The 16,963-nt window shown below is 50.0% G+C and overlaps 1 protein-coding gene across 3 annotated transcripts in view; it reads left to right on the forward strand.

Annotated features, from left to right (window-relative positions):
* Cacna1c (calcium voltage-gated channel subunit alpha1 C) overlaps positions 1-16,963 on the forward strand; it is a 608,098-nt gene that overhangs the window by 85,683 nt on the left and 505,452 nt on the right. For 2 of the 3 annotated variants that reach the window (XM_032905803.1, XM_032905804.1), the window contains exon 1: positions 4,084-4,682. The exons of the other annotated variant lie outside the window; for it this stretch is intronic. In XM_032905803.1, coding sequence (XP_032761694.1) covers positions 4,634-4,682 — 49 coding nt within the window. In that variant the 5' untranslated portion in view covers positions 4,084-4,633. Of the gene's footprint in view, positions 1-4,083; positions 4,683-16,963 lie in introns of those variants that run through there. 3 annotated transcript variants of the gene reach the window in all.

The following is a 16,963-nucleotide window of genomic DNA, read 5'->3' on the forward strand; positions in this document are numbered from 1 at the left end:
CAAGTCAATTTAAGGTGGGAGAGATTTATTTGGGTTCGCAGTTTGAGGGTATGGTCCATCATGGTAGGGGCTGCACGGCTGTAGAAGCTCGAGACGGTCGGTCGCAGCATCAGCATCAGGAAGCAGAGAGAGAGATGAACCCTGCTCCTCTAGCCTTCTCCTTAATGGTCCACGTTTAAGGTGAGTTAAGGCGCGTCTTTTCCAAATCGATTACCCTAATTTAATCAATCTCTCCAGGGCCACATAGAGGATTATGCCTTAGGTGACTCTGTCAGGTTGACAAGACTGATCATCAAAGGGAATTTCTGCAGGTGGGTGGTACCTTGAGGGCAAGTGGTTGTCAGGTGGGCAAGACACCTTGGGGCTCAGCTCCTGTCCTCCCATGCAAAGCAACAGGGTTTTCTTCCCTATGACTGGGACGTGCCTGCTTGGTAGCCTGGATCTCATACCTATGGTCAGACAAGAAGAAAGATGAGGAAAAACTTACCTATTGCTGTAGCTCCCCGGGGAGTAACTACCAGCAGACTGGTGGAATTACCCCCATTGTCTTTTTCTGAGTCCAAGAATTCACATCCTTAAAAAGGGGAACCATATACAATGTGATATTTTGAAACTGGTTTTTCCTTACCACTAACACTTCTCTGTAGTATTACTTATGCCAGTAGGGTTTTTTCCTGTGTTCATGTGCCCCAGTTTATATGTGGAGTGGCTGAGAAACAGGTGGAGGGAGCTAGACTGCTGAGACCACGGGGTTCGAACCCCACATTTTTGTCTGTCTAAATGTGAGCGCGTGAACAAACCGCTCTCTGTGTTTTCTCCCTCATGACAGAAGCACCTCACGAGGCTGCGCAAGCGACTTCACTCATAGAAGACATGAGTGATTTTGAAATATTATTATTTAACCAATATCATGCTTAGATTGTTTTCAGGTTTCCCCACTCACACAAATACACAGCAATCAATTTGTTCGCTGTATCCTTAATTTCTTCCAAAGGAAACATTTGTGGGCCTGGAGTAGACTCTTATCCTGAGTAAGTCGTACATGACGAGTAGTCATGTGTACAAAGCACTGTGCAGTTCACTTCCTCAAAACATGGAAGGTGTGTGTGTGTGTGTGTGTGTGTGTGTGTGTGTGTGTGTGTGTGTGTGTGTGTGTGTCTTGGGGATGGGGGGGCATGTGTACATGTCCAATATTGTGTGGCAGGCTTGGCACAGGGAAGGACTTGGGGTGAAGGTGGAGAAGAGGGAACACTTGTAGCTAGGGTCAAAGCTCTCAGGGAGAAAAGCAGACGGCTACTCCCACCTCACCCCAGCCATGCCACTCCCACATCCCCGCATCACAATTCTAAATGGTCTCTGGTGGGTGGAGGATTTATTATCTTGCCAAACAACACCGAGGGCTGGTTTCCAAAGTTAGAAAGTGGGACACGGGCGTTCTTTGAAGACTGTATACTTAGGAGACACTTTTTTCTTTGAAAGGAAAGAACACACTAACAGCTGGAAGGAGGAGTGAAAAACGAAATGGGAGAGCCCAGAGATAGTATTTGCCCACTTACAGGACAGTTAGGCTGTCAATCAAACGCGTGTGACCCTGGTACACAAGGGTTCGTTTCTCAACCCCACAGCGTTTTTTGTGAAGTGTATTCTGTAGTCAGCTCTTGCAACTCTACCCCCTGCCATGTCACCCTTGGTCATCCTCTCAGCAGAGAGCAAGATAAGTACAGGAAAATGAGTTTGGCGTCGGGCTCTCCTGGATGAAGTCCCAGTTGGGTGCCCCGGCCATGGAGCATGCTTTTTCCTTTCTCCCATCTATAAAACAGAGACAATAATTCCTATCGTGTGCTGGAGAAGCGTGGAGTCAGTGAGGCAATGCCTGTACAGTATTGCTCCATGGCTGGCATGGAGTAGGTGACGACGCTAGCCGTCACTCGTCTTGTGCCACAGGGCGCAGTGGGACCGCAAGCCAATTTTATTATTGGCTTATACAATCAGCCACACTTGCCCTTGAGATACAGTCCAATAAGCTCCCCAAATGGGACTGTGTAATTTCTAATTTTCTTTCTCAGACTGGAGGCTGCGAGTTGGCAGGGTGGTAAAGACACACCCCTTAGAACCGCAACTGAAACAGCAAACAGTTCGATCGCCATTGAATTTAAGACCTTTGTGTGTGTGTGTGTGTTGGGGGGAGGCTTGGCTTTTAACTTGGTGCCCAAACCACTGCACAGAGGAAAATGAGGAGTGGTAAGGTTTTGGGTCTCAAGCAGTGGCCAGGGAGGCATTTGGAGATGACGCAGTGAATGGTACTCCTGTAACTTCTGGGGCCATTCATTGATTCATTCATTCACTCGCTGAAGCATGGATGTACTGGGTACCTGCTACCTACCAGCCCCTGCTCTATACACTGCTGACGAACAGGACACCTGCCTTTGAGCAGAGAGAGGGGGGGGGGGGGGGGGGGGGGGGAGGAGACTGAGAGAGACAGAGAGAGAACCAAAGTAGGAGGAGCTGAGAACTGCTGCTGGGATTGGCAGGTTGCAGTGTTTACACAGGGTAAGGCTAAGTGCAGGGGACAAGAGGTTTGTGTGTGCGGGGTGTGTATGCAAGTGAGGGGACCGTTTCTGGCGTGCTTGGAGGGACGGCAAGGGGCAGCCGTAGGAAAGTGTGTGATGGACGTCGTACCTAGCCGTTCCTGCAGTCCTTGTAGGATATTGTCGCTTTCACTAACATGACAGACCCGGAGGGCCTGGGTTAGAAGAGCACCCTTTGAAGTAGATAGTTCCAACTGCTGTGAAGAGAAGGTATTTGAGGAGAGGAGGGTGACTAGAGAACCAGCCACTGCAGAGCTCCAGGTGGAGAACACTGGCTCAGCCATGGGAGGTGGCAGCCAAAGCAAGGAGAGGCTACACTTCTCTGCGTTCTGTCTGAGGTGAATTCCGTGATACACGGATGTGAGGCGGTGGTGGCACAGATCAAGTCAAGATGACTCCAGGGTTCTTACAGGAGCAACGAGAAGAATCAGCTGAGCTGGGGGAAGGGGGAAGGCTGGGTGAAGAGCAGGCCTGGACACATGAGGTTTGATTCTCAAGTGGAGAGGGCGGCTTGGCTGGCGTATGGGTCAGAAGGTAGGTCTAGACTGGAGATTTGCAGCGGACAGACACCCTTGCTTAAAGCCACGTAGATGATAGGGTCTTTCAGGGAACCTGGAGGCAGGGAGTGAAGTCGTCTAAGGGTTGATATCTAGATCAGGTTTCCCAGTGGTAGGCCCTTCTAGAATGGGCTCACCAGCCCCATCTAGAGGGTCGTGCGTGCAGGAGGTGCCATGCTGTGAAGGCGAGAGTCAGAGAGAAGTGCTTCATAGCTCCCCGCCAGGGTGGCAGAAATAATTAAGAGAAGTAGGTAAGGAGACACTGGCAGAACACGTGCTCGCCTGACCCTGAGGAGGGAGCAAACCTGGCTGTATTAATCTGTTCAGACATCTGGGCACCACCGCTGCCTTGCCCACGAGGCTCCGCCTCTTGGGCTCTTGCTCCCTCCCCGCCCATCTGCCCATCCTCGCCTGTATGTGTCACTTCTACAACCGCTCTGATTGTAATCGATCAACAGAATCACGGCTCATTTTGCTGTTTCGTTCTGTCGATGTGAAAGAGGCCGGGAGTTGGGCACACTGTAGTCCGTGTTGCCGGGATTCCCCTCCCAGGCCTTGCTGGCGTGGCGGAGCCCCCCCAGGGACGCGCGGTGGCCGCGGGGCCTCGGGAGGGTGGGGGTCTTGCAGCCCGGCTCCCGGAGGTGTGTCCGCTTCCGAGCTCGTTCCCAGCCGTCGCGAAGCCAGGGGGTTCTCGCGTGGCGCCGCCGCTCCACTCGGGCTCCGGTCCCCGCCGCGCGCCGCCGCCACATCTGGAAGCGTTCAGCTCGTCTGCTCCGGCGCGCCGGGCGGGCGGGCGGGCGGGCGGGCGCGGGCAGGGGCGGGCGCGGGCGCGGCGGGGCTGGAGGGGAGGAGGCCGCGCCGCGCCTCGCGCCCGGTGTCTCCTCTCGCTGCCTCTGCAGAAACAGCTCCCTGCCAGAACGGCGCTCGGCGCAGCGCGGCCTGGAGCGGCGGCGGTGGCGGCGGCGGCGGCGCTTCCCGCGGGCTCGCCTCAGGTGTTCGCGGCTGCCGTCGCCGAAGATCGCGGGTTGGGGCCTCGCGGCGATCGCCCTGGGCGGGCCGGAGACGCCTCGGGCCCCCCCTGGCGGCTCGGGGTCCACCCTGGCGCTGCGGGCCCGCCTCTCCCTCGCCTCGCCTTTGCGCCTCTTCTCGCTCTGCCTCTCCATTTATTATTATTATCATTTTTATTTTCAAATGGTGTAGCCGCCAGAGGTGCGGTGCTAAATTCTTGGAAGGGGCCCGGATGTACTGAGGATGCATTACAATCTCACGAAAGGAGGCGGTAGTGGAAAGCAGCAGTTTTTGGTGTTTGGTGCAATAATGGGGATCAGGTAATCACCCGAAGGGAGCAAGAACCACTGCGGATCCACGGCTTCCTGGATTTGCGCGAGAGCCGCCGGCCTCGGAGGAGGGATCCATCCGGAGCCGCTCGCGGCTGTTGCTGCATTTCTTCCTCTTTGTGGCTTCTCCTTTCCAAGCAGTTTTTGGCCAATGGTCAATGAAAACACGAGGATGTACGTTCCAGAGGAAAACCACCAAGGTAAGCGGGACCCCAGCGCCGCGCCCGGCTCGCCCGCGCTGCCCACGGCGGGTCCCGGTGGAGCGGCCCGCGCCGCGTGCGCGAGGGCGCCAACGCCGCGCGCGGAGCCCGCGGGAGCCGGCCGAGCGCGGTGCGAGCCGGAGCGAAAATTCCGCCCTCCCCTCCGCGGCCGGGCTTCTTCGGAGCATGTGGTTCCCATGAAATCCCGAGCGAGGGGGAAAGTTCCCCAAGTGTCGGCGCTGCCTGGATTTCTCGCCTTTGCCTCGAAAGCCGGCTGGCCAGTCTGGCCACGGCGAACGGGGAGCGGCTGCTTGGGGTCCCTTGCTTTGCTGGGGCGCGGCAGGGAACGCGCGCGCTCGCGCGCACCCCACGGAGACCAGCCCCTCGCCGGTGGACCCCCAGGCTGCCCGGTGTCCACTCTTCCCGACGCCACTTCCTCGGGCAGTGCGCTCCGGGTCGCGGGTGGGGGTGGGGGCGGGGGCTGCAGCTGTGCGTCTCAGCGCGCCTCCTCTCTCCCAGCTCTCCGCTCCTCGGCTTCTCAACACCGCCCACCTCTCCACTGCCATTGACCCCGAGCGAGCCCACACCGGGTGTGTTACTGTTCGCACCCCAGTGTGGACTCGCACCTGAGGAGGGAAAGCAGCGGTGAGAAGCCCCAGAGATGTGTGGGCTTTGCTTTTCCATGTTTTCAGGGAATCATGAAAGGGTGTGACTAGCTCTGAGGCTCCATACTTAGTGTTCTCTAAGCATCTCCATCCTGGGCATCAAGTGTCAGCAGCTCCCCTCTCATGGTGAATGGCTTTCGGGTAACTCCCCACTTCTTGGAAACTTTCTGTCTCTCCTCCGCAGTCCCCATCGACAAGTTATTATTTTTGACATTGCTTAGTGATTAAGGTGATCAAACCGAAGTGTCTTGCAGTCCCAAGATGCCCTTTCTACCGGTGCTCAGCCCCAACTTCCCTTTCTCTTTCCCCCTCAGCAGCCCCCATCGCTCTTCCTTGCATTGTGTCTTCCTTGCCTTGCCAGGGTACTTCTTAATGACTCTCCAGAGGCCAGCCTTGTGGAAGTGGTCTCCAGGCCCCATTGACACCCAGCCCCTTCCTCCTTTAACTCTGTTGTCTCCATTTGGGGACAGGGCCATTGCCTTTGCAGATCAAGGCTGCCGGGGAGCTAGCTGGCTTTACAGCTGGCCTTACTTCATCTGGTAGCTGATTTGGGGCCAGCTGTCTTTCTGCTTCCCGTCTTGGGTGGCAGCGTTGGGGTTTTGGCCTCCTTAAGAAGAAAGACTTGTCCAGGGTCATGGGCACTAGGTCTCTTATGTCATGAGGGCAGCCTCTGCCTCTGGATTACCCACCCCTATCCTTCATCTGTCCTCAAGTCCCTTTCCTGGCTGATGGGGCTCTGGATGGTTTAGGAGGAGCAGAGGCTGAGACACGGAGGAAAGGGTGGTATTTTTGAAGAGTGGGGGTGGGCTAGCCTTTTCAGGTTCTGCCCATGCCTTCAGTCTAAGCAACTTGGCGGAGGAGAACCCAGCAGTGTTGTCCCAGTGGTTTCGATCCAGGGCAAGACATCTTTGTAGAACAGGTATGCCCAATAGTTGGCAAGGTGTCCTAGTAGTGTAGGCTAAAGCCCTTCTTAGCTTACTTTGTTACTCTGCTTCTCTTCTTTTGCCACTTTTCTTCTCAACAGCATCCCCCAGCCCCTGGCAGGGAGCAGGCATTAAATGCAGGAGCAGTCGCCCTCCAGGTTCTGGAGAAGGCTGTAGGGGAAGAGGAGGCAGCAGTGAACTCTGCCTTTCCAGCAGCGAGCCAGCAGGCACTATAGAACCTGGATGGTAACTCTCCCTCAGAGCTGCAGTGGTTACATAATTCACAGGAGCACTTTCGCCTCCATCCCTAGATGCCGTGGTTCTTAGGTAAAAGAGCGTCAGGGTCCTTGTCCCCCTCTGCCTCCCACCTTCTCTCCTCTGATTGGCTAGGCTTCTTTTGAGGAGGGTTGGGGAAGGTGGCAGGGGTGGGAAGGACAGACCTGGAGGAGTGTGAATATTTACAAGAAAGACGTGGCTGGCTTGCTTCTAACTCATGGGCGATGAAACATAGTTGGGGGCTAGAGTTTCAGAAGGCAGGGAGAAGAGGAGCCAAGCGATGACCTCAGAACAGCAGCAGTGACCAATCAGAGCGGAGAACCAAATAAGTTGCCAGGTGGCTGTTTTCTTCTCTCCTGACTGACTTGCAAGGACTGAGTGCACCTCCTTCTCACAGCTTTGCAGTAGTGTACGTGCGCTTGTGAGCTGAGGGGCCAGCACCATGGAACACAAGCCCGAAGTTGAGGGAAGGAAGGGCTCTGTCCTCAGGCTTCATGCTGGAGGTTATATCTGCAAGCCGTGCCTCACTTCTGCTCCCCTGTCAGCTCTGGTCCTATGCCAGCCTTCTACTTTTCTGGGTTGATTATCCAGTGTAGGCTCCAGCTAGCAAGTGAATTTCTTAATAGTCAACCGTTTAACACGAAAACCTCAGAACGTCCCCTATCGGCTGGAGACAAGGCAGAGGGGAGGGGGGAAACACACTGTGCTTTTCTTTAAACTACTTAGCCATACGAGAGAATAGCAATTATCATTTAAAATACGGTAATAATACAACGATCATAGTTAACTCTTTTTCGAACGGTCCTGTCGGAGAGCTGCGTGACTTGCCCCTCCGCTTCTGAAGCTTACAAGAAGGTTTGACATCAGTTTCTCCTTCTGTGCAAGTTGCAGGGAGGAAGCTGGGGAAAGGAGGCATCCATCTATCTATCTATCCATGTATGTATCCATACATGTATGTATGTATGTATGTATGTATGTATGTATTTATTTATTTATTTATTTATTTATTTATTTATTTATTTACGGCATCCAAATGCTGTTCCTGGGAATGGCTGGGTGCTTTTCAACATACCAACACAGTATAAGAGAACCAATGCTTGTTTATTTGCATAGAACACACGTAATGTGTGCACACACAGAGAATTAGAGAAGCCTCTGGAAGCAGATCACATAGGACTTAGTGCACCCCACTCTGGGTTTTAGGCAAAGGTGTGTGTGTGTGTGTGTGTGTGTGTGTGTGTGTAGATCCCCTATTAAGTAGAGACTTATTCTGTAAGAGTAGATGCAACAAAGATAACAGTGCTTTGTCAATACAGTGGTGAGCCCGTACCCCTGACCCCCGACGATCTTTTAGAGTCTCAGAAATGATTTAGTATTTGTTTGATCGCCTCTTCTACTCAAAACTGCTTTTGGTGGGCTCGTCTGTGAATAGGCTATGCTAAAGGAGCCAGAGGGAACAGCAAACAGAGGGTTTCCAGGCCTTGCTGGTCTTTGCATTCTGCCTCGTAGTATGCGTATGGCTGGTTGCAGGGGTCTGGATGCATCTATTGACAGTCTTGCAGAGCAGACTTCTTAGGGCCATCAATACGGCTGACTTCTGCCTCCACCAGTAGGTGGCGCTACAGGGCTTAAGAGTCAGGCCATGGGCTCCAGGGCTACGGAGGTGAGGAGAGACTGGAAGATGGAGAGCCTGTTCCTTCAGGCCCTGCTGCAGAGGACCTTTAAAGACCACCATATGTCTCCATGGCACTGTTCACCGGAGGCCTTGCAGAATGAAGGACTCCCCGAGTCCCTGATGGATCTTCCCCTTTGGATTGTTTGAGGACATTGCACGCCCTTACCTCACACTTCTGTTGACCTGGGCTGTAGACAGCATCCCCCACAGAGGCTTGAGGGAACCTTCGGATGGGTAGCTGAACACACTATGGCCACACGCTGATTTCCTTCATGATTTGAAAGGGAGCGTCCAAAAACTAGCAGGCCCACTGTCCGCAAGCTAGACGAGTCTGAGGTAACTGGAAGATGCTGACCTGTGGGATTATAAAGTCCATTAGCGGCTCCACAGCAAGAAGGCACTTCTTAACTTTGCTAAGGGGAAGACTAAGAGCTTCGGACACAGTTTCCCATTGATTTCCGCCTCAGCCATCTCCTGCTAGGTGGTGACAGGAAGGCCCAGGGGACCAAGGCAGGAAGTCACTGAAGTTCATTCTGCCACCAACTGCCACTTTCCAACTCCCGACGCTGTCTTCTGATCTCTGTTGCCCCAAGTTTTTGAGTCATTATGGTAGGTTCTATGAGGACCGAAGAACCCAGCTAGGAACGAGTGACAGTGGCTGGTGGTGCTTTCTTCCTTTTACAGTAGTCCTGCCAGCCTGGTGTCACAGCCTGAGGGCCATATAGGAGTTACTGGTCAGCAGCCAGCCACTCCAGCTCTTTCTCACTGTCCCCTGAAGAATGGGGAAGACGAGTTTATTTCTAGAATAAACCAAAGAAAGCTCCTGGCCTGTTGGGGAAACCTGGCTAAGACATTAAACAAAGACTGATTAGCGAGATAGCCAGAGTTTAGTCTGCTTCTTGAGTCTGTCTTCTCTGTGGCTTGAGTTAATGGTTGGTACCATAGAGGATAACATAACTGAATCAAAAAGAGAGAGAGAGGCGTGGGGAATTGTTTGGTGAAATATCAGGCGCTAAGTACTTAGCAGCTAAACATTCCGCTAAATGAAATGCCACTTGGCGTCCTGGCTGTCAGCATTAAAGTAATTTAGTAAACACTTGTTTACTGTTCCTCAAGGTTAGGTACTGAATGAAATGAGTAGTAGTGACAGGACAAGTGACAGACCCCCCTCAGGGAAAATGAGATGTTGTCAGTGCCATTCCAGAGCCCAGTGCGGGCTTCAGCTAGGCTCTTGCAGAGATAGCAAAACAGGACAGACACGGTGATCTGTGGAGCTGATCACGACTTGGCTGTGGTCTGCCCGTGCCTAGGCAAACTTGAAGATTCCCTGTAGATGAGACCAGGAGGCCTCCGCAGGCCAGAGATGCTTCCACAGTTTGGAAACTCTTAGAGGTAGTCACTTGTCATGGCAGCAAGCAAAGTGGCACTGACTCTGGGTTGTCCCCTTTTCCTGATGAATATGGGGCTTTGGGGGACGTTCCAGGGTTCTGCTTGAGTTACCAATGTGTGTTATGTGAGAGACGGATCCCAGTGGGGTGACACGGGGCTGAACGAGGGTCACCTCTCAGAGTATGCAGTTGTGAAATGACTGCTGCTTTAGAAAGTCAGGTTCCCCAAATATGACAGAAAGGGACAAGAGGCCCCGCTGAACATGCTGTGTGCAGGGAGCTTGGGGAAGGTCACAGGGCATACAGTTACTACCTGTGGACTTGGACTTAATTTAAGAATGGACTTAAGGTTCTATAAGAGGGGAGACTTGGACCTTGGCGTCTGAGAGCCAAGGGAGGGTTGAAAATAGACTGCTTCTTCCCCAGGGCACAGAAAGAATAGTTACGTTGACTTTGGGCACAGGTTGACTGGCAAAAACCTGCCCCAGTCTCTATCCTTCCAAAACCCTACAAAATCTCCACGATACCTTAACTACTAGATGGTCTTATGCTGTGTGCTTGTGTGTGCCTATGTATGTGTGCATATGTATGTGTGAGTCTGTCTGTGCGTCTGTGTGTGGATACACACTGGAGCAGGAGTTAGAATTTCTGTATGTATGTTCTTAGAAGGGATGGTCAAACATGGAATAAATATGCTGTCTCTTCAGAATTTACTTTCTAGGTTCACAGTATTTTTTTTTGGTTCTTTTTTTCGGAGCTGGGGACCGAACCCAGGGCTTTGCGCTTCCTAGGTAAGCGCTCTACCACTGAGCTAAATCCCCAGCCCCGGTTCACAGTATTTGATGGATAAAGGAACCTTAGGAAAAATTTCCATTTTCATTTGAGACTCCAAAAGGGTCATTTTGGCTGGATGTTGCTAGAAACTTGTCATGAGGCTCCGTTTCCTGCCTTTTCCAGACCACTCTGGGGGTGGGCTGAGCACCCGTGCTGTTTTAGGGTTTCTGGTTGGGCTTTGTGTAGTGAGCACCGCCACCCTTCTCTCTTCTTGGATCTCCTGCCTCCACTTAGGTACTGACTTCAATTAATGTCTGAGGCATTAGATTTTAAGGAACGGAGTTGAGAGGGGGTGGGAGGTATCCATCATTGGAAAGGCTTAAAAATAACTCCTTAAACTGCAGAGTGAAAGTCCATACATGTCCACAGAAGCACAAAACTCATGATTTTTCGCCCCCTCCCTAGTAGATGTGTCTTCAAAGCTGTTTCTGTTTGGGGACTCCCCTTCTGCACCAAGCTCTCTTGGGTTGGAGGGGTAGAGTATCCGAGTTTGAGAAAACAGCACAGCAAAACAATGTCGATAGCATTTCACAAGTGTCACTGGAGGCCTCCGGTACTCCAGAGCTTTAATGGTGAAAACATAAGATCAAACAGAAGAGTCTGAGTCAGACTGGCTTCTACCTGAATAGTCAAGGAAGAAGTGAATAAAACCAAAAACCAAAACCCAAAACCAATCAGTCAAGATAGACCTGGTATTTGACACTGAGAGCTCTTCTTGACAACTGTCGGTGCCATTGGTGACTTCTCAGTAAGATGCTGGGGCTAAGGCTCCATCTGTACTGTTATTTCAACTTGGGGGAGTCAGGACCTGGGGTGTGCAGGGGTTGGGGGTTACCTTCTGGGGCTAGCTGACATTTCACCATCTCACGGACACAGCACATGGTTCCCTGCCTTCAGTTTCAAGTCCAAAGCCAAAGGGGCCCATCTTCAGAGGCCCAGGCTGTGTGCAGACGAAAGTGGACTGGAGACTACTTAATGCTATGTTCTTCTTTCCAATGCTGAGTTCATCAGATCTCTTCATCATTGTCCTGTATAAAAGGACAGACCATCTGGAAAGAAGAATCTTTGCTTCAAAAATACACCTAGCTTTTAGAAAAATGGATCAAGTTCTTTTTTTTTTTTTTTAATTGGTGAAAGTCCTGGTTGTTTGTAGATAAAGAGACACTTACTAAATGGAGGAAGGGCTTAGATGTTCCATCTCAAGTTGCAGGATTAACCTTTTCATTTCCTAAAATAAGAACAGTCTCGTCATCAAAGAGCATGGTAGGAACCTTTTGCATCTACTTTGCAAAGTGTACTTCTAGACTTTGGTCCTGGGAGCTGCAGAGCCATTCCTGTTTTAATTTTTATGTAAAGGGGGGGGTCCTTGTACTGAGGCAATCAACCTTTTCATATTGTACAATGGGCCAGGAGTATTGCCTAATAGTCACTGAACACTGGCATGTTCCAGGTACGATTCTTGGAGTGTTGCTCAGTTGTGCTTGTGTAACGGCGACTGTCTTTATAATGAAGTGGGCATATACAACGTTTCCCACGAGGTTGAAACTACGTCTGTTGGAATTTAAAAGTAGAACAAACGAAAACTGTTCTATTACTTTTTCATTGTCGGATCTCACTTAAAAAAATGTCTGCAATAATCAGCTTACATGGGGGAAGGGTTGTTCTGTGGCAGAGTCTCAGAAGTCTATCATCTCTACGGTCCGTTGACTTTGGAACCTGTGGTGAAGGAGGACATCATAGCCGGGAGTATGTGTAGGAGTAAAGATGTTCCTTCATGGCGAGGAGAAAAGAAGGGGGTTAGAGTTCTAGTATCCCCTTCAAGGGCTTGCTTCCAATGACCTAACATCTTCCCACTGGGCCCCGCCTCCTAAAAGATTGCTACATTTCTGTGTGGCTGAAGGCTGGTAAGCAAGCCTTTGGAGAAACATCTGGATCCTCACCGAGCTGCTCTCAGACTTGCTTTGTTTCTTCTGTGGAAATGTTGTGGAGCAAGAGCCGAAGGCTGGGTCTTCTCTCAGGGGCTATGGGGCTTTTCTCTGGCCTCTCCTCTCTTCAGCCTATGTGCTGGCTAATGACTTAGCCCTGTTTCTGCCAGGCCCCCTTGAGCCCTCTTGCTCAGTTAGGATTGGTTCTAAGGCCTGTGGAAGTGTAACCTTGTTCTAGCCTGTTCTTGGATAGTTCTTGGTGACCTTCTGGGGAATCAGGCACTCTCCACTCTCTAGTAGGCTATTGGTGCATTTGCACGTCCTTATCATGAACTCCCTAACATCATATATTATATGTATTTACTTGATTTTATTGATTTGTTTATTTGAGACAGGTAGGCATGGACTTGCTATGTAGCTGAGGCCAGCCTTAAGCTCCTGATCCTTCTGCCGATATCTTTCAAGTGCTAGGATTGCAGACATGTGCCGTTATGCCTGGGCATTTATTTTTAAATAGCAGCTTTGTCAAGATACAGTTCACAAGGCATACCATATATTCACCCAATGCAGCTTTTAGGGTGTTTAGAATTTTGACGTCCTCTCTACTATCCCAAACAGCTTCATTGATCTTAAAAGAAAACCCTGGACTCTGGTGTACACATTTCCTTTCTGCTCCAGTGCCCCCCGAGAGTTTATGCCTGCTTCTGTGGCTTTTAATGGTCTATTGACAGCAAGAGTAATCCTATAAGTAGAGTTATCCACATAGATAACACTTGGGAGTACATAGATATATTGGAGTGTTTGCGATAACCTGTGTTAGACAACAGAAAGAAACATGAAGTCGGTAGTGGACTCCTAGGTCATTTTGGTGCGGGATCGGGATCAACAGGCAAAATCCCAGCAGAAAAGGGAAATGGTCACTAACTCAACCTCTAACCAAGAAACTATTTCAATTTATACCTGCTAGGAAAGGGAAAATCCATTGCTCCCAGGGAGTGTCTCTGGCTGTATCAACCACACTCCAGGGCAGGCCCCATGCCTAGGAGTAATTGGCTAGTGCAAAGCAGGTGTGTGTGTGTGTGTGTGTGTGTGTGTGTGTGTGTGTGTGTGTATGTGTGTATCTTTGTGTGTGTATCTGTGTGTGAGTGTGTATCTTTGTGTGAGTGTGTGTGTGTGTGTGTGTGTTTGGCTCTTATTTTGACTTAGTTTATGTTTTGTTTAAAGATTTATGTACTCATGTATTTTTAAATTGAATTTTAGATTTATTTATTATTTATATGGGTACACTGTTGCTGTCTTCACACGCACCAGAAGAGGGCATCGGATCCCATTACAGATGGTTGTGAGCCACCATGTGGTTGCTGGGAATTGAACTCAGGACCTCTGGAAGACCAGTCAGTGCCCTTAACCACTGAGCCATCTCTCCAGCCCTTTTAGTTTATGTTTTTATTGAGAGTTTTTGGGGCTGTTTATTTTTGATTTTCATTTTTGTTTTGAGAGAGAGAGAGAGAGAGAGAGAGAGAGGAGAAGTTTGCTAGGTAGAGAGGTAGGGGAGGATCTGGATAGAGTAGGGAGAGGGAAAGAGTATGACCAAGATATGTTGTATAAAAATTTAAATAATAAAATATTAAAAATGGAAAAGCACATAAATGGGTTTAATGTTTTTTCTTTTAATGTGCATCTGTACCGCTAGGCCTCTGAGACAGATTACTGTGATCTTTTAAGATCTGTCCTGTAACACGGGCTGCTTTAAGCCTGTAACCGGTGGCATTGGCTATATTCACAATGCTGTGCACTCCTCCCTATTCCGAAATGTCTCCTTTGCGTCTAATAAAAACTCCGCAGCCTCCAGACAGCATCTCCCTGTGCCCTACTCTTTCTCTTAGTCTGCTGACATTTGTTTCTCTCTGTGTAACTCCGCCTATCCTGTGTACCTCATGCTCTCTGGCTTCTGGTTCGTTTGCCTAGCGCAATGTCTTCGAGTTTCAACCACGCTGCAGCGTGTGCCACACTCCATCCTTCCTTTTTGCCAACTCCTCCTCCATCAGTCTGTCCATCTCAGTTTCTTCATCTGCTCTCCTATTGGCTGCTTGAGCATTTCCACTTGTGGCTGTTACTATAATTCCATGCTGTGGGTTGGACCACGGCATACATTCGATTTTCTTTGGGTCTAATTGTAAAAAAACAAAACAAAACAAAACAAAACCGCTGTGCTGGCCAGCTCCTTAGCGTGGCTCCCCAGGTTTGAATCCCCTTGGCTGAGCATATGGCCTTAGGAAATTCCACTGTGTCAGAAGTGAGGGTCAAGTGCTGCCACCGGGTGCCCAGCCCCATATCTGAGACTCCGCATTGACTCTTTGACAGTCAGGCAGCTGCTTTCTGGTGAAGACTCCCTGTTTCTGCCCCAGTCCGCTTTCACCTTGAGTTCAACTCTTACTTCCCTGCTCATGGGACTTTTAACTCCACAGGAAATGGGGATCTGTAAGACAAAACGTGTGTGTATGCATGTGCATGTGTGTGTGTCTCTGTGTGTGTTTGTGTGTGTGTGTGTCTGTGTGTTTGTGTGTGTTTTGTGTAGTGTGTTTTCTGTGTCGTAGGTCATGAAAAGAGGAAAGTGTAAAAGGAGAGGTAGGCCTGACAGATCAAGGGAAATAGTGGCGTGTGTTGTGGGGGTAATGACCAAGTGACTCTGAAAGCCACTTTCCAAACTTGAGATGATCATTAAATTGATTCATTAATTGACCGGTAAAATGATTAAAAATAATTATTTTATTTGAAAGTAGTAATACAATCCTTGTGCTTCTGCCATGGGTGCTGAACTTGGATGATGAGAAACGAAGTAAGTGTTCATTGCTGCCTTGGCTGTGCCCCTGTGCGTAGAGGTGTGTGAAGGCCTGTGTGTGTGGTCTGACCCACGCACTAGTGTGTTTCATCCTATGGGACTCTGCCTTTACTTTCCTCCTGCTCCCAGTACAGGTGCCTCTGGCCCTGGTCAGAGTTGGAATGTGGTTGCCGGGTTACTTGGGTTTTCCCAGGTTGCTGTTGAGGTTGCCTTGTCTGGCTTTAACAGCTATCCTGGGGATCCAAGTAGATTTCAGTGACTCACACTTCATGTTTGGTCTACATTGGAGAGGATCGTACACTTCTGGTTTTCAAATATTTAAAAGGCAAAAAGTTTGACTAGGCCCAGTTGTCTCAAAGACAAGGGGATACAGCTTTTGAGGGTAAGTGCTTGTGCAATGTTTCTGAAAATGGGGTATCTCAGACCAGCTGTAACGGAGACAGTCCTAAACAATTCTCCACACAGCATGGCATGGTCAGTCGTTAACAGGAAGTCACAAGGCATCTACTTCTTGCAAGGCAGTTTGCTTGCAGGATCTCTGGCTTCAAGGCCATAGGCTGTAGACACCCCTCCTACTAACGCAGATGAGACATCTACCCACATGCACAGACACGAAGAGCCTTTAGCTATATGAAAATGCAGAATATGCTTGGCATTACAAGGAGACTTGGTGTTAAAGTCTCCTTAAAAGGGTGCAATGGCATAGTAATAAACTGCTCTCTATGTCTTGTCCGTATCCTTAGTGTATCTCTCAGCCCTGATCAGAGGCACTGCTTTGTATAGGTAGGTGGCCATTAATACAACTGGTCAACCTGCAGAGAGTAAGAGACTGTGGGGTGTTCAGCTCTCAATGTGGCATCTATGTCATACCCCTTCCTCCCAAAGTTCAGGGATCATTGAGGAAAAGGGGATGCAAAGATTCTAATAGCCAGAGGTAGTTGACATCTTCAGAGAAGCAGTATTGCCAGACAAACACACATGAACTCACAACTGCTGCACAAGACCTGCATAAGAGCAAGCTGGCCGAAATCCCAGCATGGCTGGGGAAGGTGCTCATGGAGTCCCGCCCTTACTGAGGAGTAATTCCGGCTGGTAGGGGTGGGGAGGGTCAGTTTTCTTTAAGGATTCGGTTACTGAGAGGGTATCCGTGCCTCATAGGATGTCCCTACGCCAACGGGGATATAGACAGCATTAAGTAAACTCAATGGCTTTAATTTAAATAGAGTGCATAAAGTTGGAACTGAAAATTGGGGAGCACAGGGGAGCTGGTTGTGAGCAGGGAGTGGTGATGGGGTTGGTTGAAATGCATTATATGAAATTCTTAATTAAGAAACAGAAGGATCCCATCTGGCCAATTGGGATGATGAGTGGTGAGAGCTTTGACCAGTTGGACAAAATGGGGTAGAGATGAGAGAGAGACATATTCCTGGCACCGAGAGCAGTCGTGTCTTAATGGCACAAAGACCGGGTTTTAAAGGAACTCAGTCTGTTGAGTTTGTGGAGAATGCAAGGCCTGATGGGAAAGGAGGTGGGAAGTGGGGAAGGACGACTGTGGAGGACCCTGTCTGAGGCTAGAGCATTTGTTCCCATTTGTTTGACAATGGAAAGACATTCGAAGTGAGTGTACGACTGATGGTGAGGCAGGCTTGCTAAGGATGTGGTGCAGGCCTGTTCTGGGTTGCATGACATTGTCCAAGCAGGACAGGAAGGAGAGGTTTTCCCAAAGCACAGCCAGAGGAACCCCTTCATAGAG

Source organism: Rattus rattus, chromosome 6 (assembly GCF_011064425.1).
Source record: "Rattus rattus isolate New Zealand chromosome 6, Rrattus_CSIRO_v1, whole genome shotgun sequence".
Lineage (NCBI taxonomy): Eukaryota > Metazoa > Chordata > Mammalia > Rodentia > Muridae > Rattus > Rattus rattus.